The sequence below is a fragment of the Rhododendron vialii genome, chromosome 12a (assembly GCF_030253575.1).
Source record: "Rhododendron vialii isolate Sample 1 chromosome 12a, ASM3025357v1".
In the NCBI taxonomy this organism is placed as follows: Eukaryota; Viridiplantae; Streptophyta; class Magnoliopsida; order Ericales; family Ericaceae; genus Rhododendron; species Rhododendron vialii.
The window spans coordinates 7104080-7112417 of record NC_080568.1 but is presented as its reverse complement, the minus strand read 5'-3'; the positions used below and the strand labels follow the sequence as shown (position 1 = coordinate 7112417).

The window sequence follows — 8338 nt, the reverse complement described above, 5'->3', positions numbered from 1 at the left end:
AACAGGACAATGCAGTTCTATTCATGTTCCTTTTCCAAAATCATAATGACGCATTCAATGACGCAGGGGGCTCCTTCCATTGGAAGTATCTAGAAACAATTAATTCTACGTAGGTGGTGTTCCACTTTTAAAAATAATATTTTTTTTAAACGAAGATAATTTTAAACTCAAATATAATGAAATGAAAAATATTTTTTCAATTTTTTTATACCGTTTGAAAGATCTTAATAAGATCTATATTGGTAGAAAAATTATTTGTATAAACACATAATTTTTGAATTTTAAATTGCTTTCTTTTTTAAAAAGTACTTTTTCCGCGTAAGTGAAACACCCGTAGCACCATAGCATTTCTGCAAACAATAATATCTATCTAGAAAATTGTGGTCGAGACCTTCTGTAGCACCAGAGTCAAAGTCAACAAAAGCCTCCAAAAGGCTCTATATAAATTACCAATGGCAGCCACTCCTTTACATTCATTATACCCATTACTACAAAACAACCCTTTAATACTCTTTACAAACAGCCCCCTGTTACTTCAAGACCCGTATCAATGGCACCGAGCGACGTGAAGGTTCTGGGTGCGGCGCCCAGCCCATACGTGAACAGGGTTCAGATCGCCCTCAACTTAAAACATGTCCACTACGAGTTTCTTGAGGAGACGTTTGGGTCCAAGAGTGAGTTGCTACTGAAATCGAACCCGGTTTACAAGAAAATCCCGGTTATGATTCATGGGGGGAAACCCACTTGCGAGTCCCTTATTATTGTGCAGTACATTGATGAGGTGTGGAATGATGGCCCAGGCATTCTTCCTACGGATCCGTATGATCGGGCCATGGCTCGATTCTGGGGTGCTTATGTTGATGATAAGGTATGCTTCTGGTCTGATTTTCGACACAATAAGTATGAGAACATGTACACTTTTTAGAACATTATCGTAGTCATAACTGTGTTTTAAAGTTATGTTCGTAACGTGCTCTTATTAATATTGTCTTTCCAAAAGTTAGCCCCTCAATGGTGGACATTGGATTGATCGAGGTGCGTAAGCTTTAAAAAATAAGCCGGCATCTCGATATTAGGTATATAGTTAGTAGCTCCTTGATTAATACTAAAACACTTTTTGCTGCTTATGCTCACTATCAAAACTCAGTTTAATTTTGCATTGATTTAAATTTTTGTGTGTGTGTGTGTGTGTGTGTGTGGGGGGGGGGGGGGGGGGGGGGGGTGTGTGTGTGTGTGTGGGGGGGGGGGGGTTGTTGTTGTTGAATATCCGAGCATGGAGGGGCAGCTCTAGTGAACAAGACTACAAGAGGCTTTATTCGGTTAACTTTTTAATATTAGTTTTAGTTTAGTTTTCAATCATTATTCTATTTTTTTCTCCGATCATTACCCTATTTCTTCAATTATTACTTTCTCATCTTTCTCTATCTCTCTCCAATCATTACTCATATCTTCAATCATTATTCTATTTCTCTCTCTACCCACTACCAAAACTAAACTAAACTAAACTCCCAATCATTAATCTTTTTCATTTATAGCAAGAAGATTGTTCAAACGTTGATTGATTACATAAATACAGAGAGTCTTAAGTTTCAGTTGCACTAAACAGCAGATGAGCATTTTTTATTTTATTTTATGAAACTTCTGTTTTCTAAAGGAGTTTTCACATAGTACGTACCCATGGACTGTAACGTATCTTACCTCATTGTGCAGTGGTTGCCGACACTGAGGGGGATTTGGAAAGCAGAGGGAGACGAGGCAAAAGCGGCAGCACTAGAGCAATTTATGGAAGGGATGATGCTGTTGGAGGATGCTTTTGTCAAATGTGGCAAAGGGAAGGACTTTTTTGGTGGTGACACAATTGGGTACCTCGATATAGCCCTCGGGAGCTTCTTGGGGTCTGTTAGAACGATCGAGAATATGGCCAATATAATGCTGCTCGATGAAACCAAGACACCTGGGCTATTTGGATGGGCCGAGAGGTTTGGTTCGAATGCTGCTGTGAAAGATGTCATTCCGGAAACCGAGAAGCTTGTGGAGTATGCAAAGATGATTGTTGCCAGATCAAAAGCCCAGTAATTTCCCCAATTAGGTTGTCATCAAGTCAATAATTTTGGCCGCGTAGATTGCTCAAGTTGGTCTCTTTTTTTGTTTTGTTTTTCTTTTAAATTTTGGTTTTTTTTTATTCGGAGTTTTGTAATTCAATAAACGGTCATGTTAGTAGCAGTTTTATGAGTTGCTTTATAGCCTTTTCGTTTTGTTATTCAGAGAGTATGTGCCAGAGTGCTGTTTTCATTTTCTGATGTAACTCATACCAAATAGTAATGGTTATCTGTTAGAGGGTTGTGTTCAGACCTAAATTTAGTAGTTTTAGATTTTTTTGAAGATGCTCCCGCCCTTCTGAGGGGCAGCACCTCCCCTCTCCTCCCATTCTCAATTCTTGCTTTACGTTTTTGCTCTCAATCTTTGCTCAAGAAAATTTCAATTAATAGTTTTAGATGTTTTTTGAAGACGCTGTCATAGTGGCCTTCCGCTTCTGCCATATGCGTTATGTGACTAAGGTTCTAACACCACAAGTAATCTTTGTCAATAGATCTTTGGAAGTGCCCTTAATGTCAGAAAAGCATATTTCACAGAGTCATGATAGTGATTCACGTCTTTCATTTGTTCATTAGTTGTAAGAAATATGTTAGCTTATGCTTATCTTTCACTTTCAAAGGTTTGCATGAACTGCTGCTTTATAAACAGGGGTGGAGCCAAGGAGAGGCCAGTAGGGGTGGTCGTCCCTACAAAAAAAAAAAATAATAAAAAATATATATATATATATATATTTGTACTATAGTATTTTAAAAAAAAATAATTTTCTATGAAAGTATATAGGCTCGCCCCCCTCTGGTATTTTGAAAAAAAAAAACAAATAATACTAACCTTTGAAATACAAGGATACCAACATTAAAATCTAAAAGACTATATCGTGTTTGTACCCACTTCGTGTCTGTAAACTTGGTATCAGAGCCATGTCTTCCATTCTAGCTTAAACCCTCTTCTGGGAACTTCTTTTCCAAAACTACTTCAAATCTTTTCTAAAAGAAAAACTTGAAGCGTATGCTCTGTGGTTGCCTTCTCAGGATCCTCCACATCAGAAACTTCATCAACAACTATTTTGGTTAAAAGAATTTTGTATCAGTGGGTTAAAGTACCTTGAGACTTTTGACTATTGAGCAGTGTGTCTCGGTTTATCTACCCTGGTATACAAAATTTTATTGAAGTCTTTTACGTTGAAAAAGGAAAAGGTTTGCTGTACAAAAGAAAAAGGAGAACCCAGATTTCTTTTTACAAATGAATCATCTGTTTACCACTCATTCCTCTGCTACGTCATATCCTTAGTCCCTTCATCTTTCTCTACCAGTAGAAATTCCTCATCTTCTTCTTCTAATCTTGAATATTTGTATGAGTTTGAATACCTTCCTGATGATAGTAAGGTTCCTCTTACTGATCTCCCTTTTCTAAATCCCTATAATGCTTTTGTCAGACCACAAACTTCTGTAAAAAAGACCGTCACCCAACTTTTCTCCACAAAAAGCCCAACCTCCGTAAAAGAGTATGTTCAAGCCTCTAAATTTGATCAGTGCTTCATAAGAGCTACTGAAGCTGAACAACTTTTACCTCTGGAAATCCCGGTTGATTTGCCTCGCCTTTGGCAACAACAAGGATTTACCCATCTTCACTTTGGTGCAATCTGACTTGCTGTTACCTTCCATGGTAGAAAAGGTTTGCCTGTTACTTCCAGACTTGCTCTGGTTGATACCAGGTTTCTACAGTATCAGCACGCATGTACCGCTACAGTCCAAACCACCCTCAATGCTAGAACTGTGATTTTTACTTTCTACCCCAATTTCAACATGCCATTAGCAGATCCTCATCTGCTATCTGCCTTGAAGGTCCAAGTTCAAATTGGTGGTGCCTCACAAATCTCCTCTACATATGCAGCCACCCTTCACTACCAAATGGCCTATCGTTTTCAAAACCATGCCTTTTACATGTCCTTACCTTCCTCCACAGATGAAGCCCTTTTCCTCACTGTTAACGCACCTCACCAAGCTTCTTGTGTCCATGTACCACGACAGATTTCCCGTCCTGAGCTTCTCAAGCTTCTCCCAGAATCTTGGATTACAACTTATGAGAAAAATCAAAACAAGCTCATACCTGTCCAAACATCCAACCCAACTTTCATCACCAAACCTGATGGTACTGTGGAAATCACTTATCCAAAAGAAACCTCTGCCTCATCTTCAACCCATCCTGTTATTTTTCCCTCAAGAATTAACATGTTTGTGGATGGTTCTAGGTCTGGTCCTCCAATTAAATATTTTGATCCCAGTGGCCTTCCAGTCTTCTATTTCAAGAATCCAGAAACAGGTCATTGTTATTTTGATACCTGTGACTGTGATGAGTGTCTAGAAGACAGTCTCCTAGAAGATGACGAGGACTTTGAAGATCCATGTTCATGTTCCATATGTCCTTCTTCACCTCCCACTCTGTGTAAATCTCCACCTCCTCCTCAACCTCCCTCTGATGATGGTTCGTCGAGTCAACCGAGTGGATGTTTTATGTTCACCTCACCTTCTTCCTGGACAGAAGCAGATTTTTCTCCTTTGGAATTTTATAATTCCCAAGAAGGGACGACCCATCGGCATAAAATTCCAGACTCTACTACTATTCTTCCTGATGGTAGTACCAAAGCCGTTTCAGCAGCAGAAGCAGCAATAAATTGGCAGTCAGCAAATTCTCTAACTTAGAACAAAATTCTTCAGAGAATTGCCAACTCCCAGCAAAATTTGGAGAATGTTGTTCATAAGAAGTTATCAACCTTGGAACTTCTTATCAGAGATCTGCAATAGAAAATTCAAAATGTTCACTAGGAACTTCTCCAGATGGCATATACCAACCAAGCTTTTTTAACAGCTTTTTCTCAAACGGATGCCGAAATGAAGCACCTCAAAAACCAGCTTCACTCACTTCAAGCTCAGCAGTATTCTCAGCAAAAAAGCCCATTTGACATGTTCCCTTCTTACTCTTAAGAAAGTTTGTTTGGGTATCCTCAAATGTCTCAACCCTTACCTATAAATCCTACTTCAAGATTTGGAGAGTCCAATATCTTTGGGAGCTCATCAGCTTTTCTTCCTCCACCAAAAAGACCATCTCCACCAAAACTTCCATTCCCAAAGCCCCAGATAAAACTTGTCCAGCCTCCAACAATTTCGTCTCCACCATCTACATCTATATCTACCCCAACTATCTCTACTTCTTCCCAACCATCAGACCCAAACTCAAAGTCACCATGGTTAATGGTCCAACCAACATCTAGCCCTGCTAAAAATCCAATCTCCACTCTCCTACATACCTTAGCCACTATACCTGAAACACCATCTCCTGAACCAACCATTGAGTTTGATTCAAATACTGAATCCACAGACTCTATGCCAATTCCTCATGTTTTCATGATGAATCCTGAAAACCCAAAGGAACAGGTTGAAGATCCTCCTATAATTGAAGAAGGTCCTGAATTTGATACACCCTCTGAAATTCCAACCTTTGATTCCTTCTCACATTCTAACATCCATACCCAAGGTTTCTCTTTTGATACCATTTCCCCCTAAAAATGGTTGGATAAACTTTATGAGATTCATGCTTGGTGCACAGCTGCTATGCTCTCTCCTAATGCTACACTCAGTGATGTCATTACTGAGTGTACAGCAAAATTTCTTGGCTGTCCACGTCAATGGTACTTAGCTCTGGGTGAGTACCGACAGCTACAACTTAAACAATTGCCAACCTTGATCAATTCATCTCAGTCTTACATACTGAGTTTCTTGGTGACCACAACAACACAAAAGAGTTTGTTCGAGAAGAATATCTCAGCATGAAGTGCTGTTCATTCAAAAGGAAAGATCTCGAGATTCATTATGACCGTATGTCTCAGAGATTTTATCTTCTCAACGGCATGGATGATGTCAATCTCAAGCAAGCTTTTCTCAATTCCCTTCCTGAACCATTGGGAAATGAGACAACAAGATTACTTCAGACAAAAGGATTGACGTTGAATGCAACATCTCTTGGTGGTATTTACCAACATTCTTTGATTGCCTTGAAAAAATTGTGCAATCATCAGAAATTTCTTAGAACTCTTGAAGAACAGGGAAAACTTCTTGGCAAAGCATGTGACCGACCAGACTTATCTATAAAGTGCAAAGACAAGAAGTGCACTTGCCGTCCTTCATACCGGAAGTCCAAACACTTTCAGAAATGGAAGTTCCAATCTCTTGGCAAGTTTTCAAAGTTTCCAAAGTCTGGCAGGTTCTCACGTCGGAAGAAGTGGAAATTTTTCAAGAAGAAAAAATTCAGAGGGCAGCGAAAGTCTGATCGTTGCTACATATGCGGAAAGAAATGGCACTATGCAAAACAGTGTCCAAATAAGGCAGCAAGAGACAAAATGGTGAGCACTTTGGCTCTCATTGATGATGATCTTGAGGATGCCGATGTTGAATCTCTATTTTCCATTGATAATGAAGCAACAGATGAAGCAGTCCTTGCTTTCACGTTTGACGACTCTTCATCAGAATCAGGTGATTCTTCTGATGATCCTGACTCATTCTTCTATGAAGTCCAAACAATTGGGCTCTCCAACATCATGTTGGCTCAACCTTTAGCCAAGGTCAAAATCTTACTTGGAAAATATGAGAAATCCATACCAGTTATCGCTTTCTTTGATACTAGTGCAGCAGCCTCCATTCTCAACCCAGCAATCCTTTCCAGGTCCTACTGGCAATCCTGTTTCAGACCCTTTACAGCAGCCAATGGAGAAACTTTTGTTATCACCCTGATCAGCAAGCCTATTACCATCCAACTTTTCCTAGGATACACCATAAAACACCAAGTCTATGGTTCTGATCTCTCAGGAAAAGATTTATTGTTAGGTTTTGATATTCTCCAAAATCTCAGCAAAGTTTCTTGGCTCAAAAAAAGTTTGAAATACAAAAACTACTTGTTACCCTGGACCACCCAACCAAATCTCTTTTCCATAGAAACTTTCTCCACCATCAAAAAAGTCATAATCCAAACTTCCTGCGCTGAATCTCATTCCCAGTTCCTCACCAAATGCTCCAACCCACTTTGGAAAAATTCAGATTTCTTCATTTCTCTTCCCTTTAAGAAAAATGAAGATATCAACCCCACCAAAGCTACCCATCATGGAATGAACCCAGATCACTACCAACTTGCTCTTCAAGAACTCCAGCAGCTTCAATCAGAAGGTTTGATTGAGCCCACAACTTCTCAATGGGCATGTGAAGTATTTTATGTGAACAAAAGAACAGAGCAGATAAGAGGAAAGCTCCGCCTGGTTATCAACTACCAGCCTTTTAATCATTTTCTGCAGGATAACAAATTCCCTCTTCCTCGAAGAAGTGTTCTTTTTGCAAACTTGCTTAAAGCTCAAATTTTCTCAAAGTTTGACTTAAAATCAGATTTTTGGCAGCTGTGCATCCATCCAGATGATCGCCCTAAAACTGGTTTTTGCATTCCAGATCACCACTTTCAGTGGTCAGTCATGCCTTTTGGATTGAAAACAGCTCCATCCTTATTTCAAAAGGCTATGATTCGGGTATTCGCTCCTATTCTATCCTCAGCCCTTGTCTATATTGATGACATCCTACTCTTTTCTCCTGATATTGAGTCTCATGTTGTCTTACTACAAATTTTCCATTCCTTAGTCCAAACCCATGGTATCATGCTCTCAGAGAAAAAAATGTTTCTTACTCAACCAGAAATTGATTTTTTAGGGATGCATATCTCTAAAGGTCAATATATCCTCCAGCCTCATATAGCCTCCCAACTTGACCATTTTTCAGATGAAAATCTCACAGTCAAACAAGTTCAACAGTTCCTTGGAATTGTTAACTATATGGCTGATTTTATTCCCAACCTAGCCCAATACCGAACTCCTCTCTCAGCTCTACTAAAGAAAACCCCTCCTCCTTGGTCAGCCCTTTGTACCAAAGATGTAAAATACCTTAAAGCCATAGCCAAAACTCTTCCTCCATTAGCCATACCTTCAGATAGGAAGAAAGTCCTTCAGACAGATGCCTCTGATCTATATTGGGGAACAGTTCTTTTGGAAGAAAACACAGATCAAAAGCGCAGAATTTGTGGATACAAGAGTGGTGCATTCTCTCTAGCAGAGCTTCATTACCTCTCTACCTACAAAGAAATTTTGGCAATCAAAAGGAGCATTGAAAAGTTTGAATTTCATCTAATCGGTCATCATTTTCTAATTGAGACT

At 39.3% G+C, this 8338-nt stretch overlaps 1 protein-coding gene across 1 annotated transcript; it reads left to right on the top strand.

Moving 5' to 3' along the window:
• Positions 1 to 234: 234 nt before the first annotated feature.
• Positions 235 to 2349, top strand: LOC131310364 (glutathione S-transferase U17-like). The gene is made up of 2 exons (XM_058337348.1): positions 235 to 868; positions 1711 to 2349. Exons 1-2 carry the CDS (start codon positions 551 to 553, stop codon positions 2074 to 2076), a joined length of 684 nt encoding a protein of 227 aa, XP_058193331.1. The 5' UTR covers positions 235 to 550; the 3' UTR covers positions 2077 to 2349.
• Positions 2350 to 8338: the final 5989 nt, after the last annotated feature.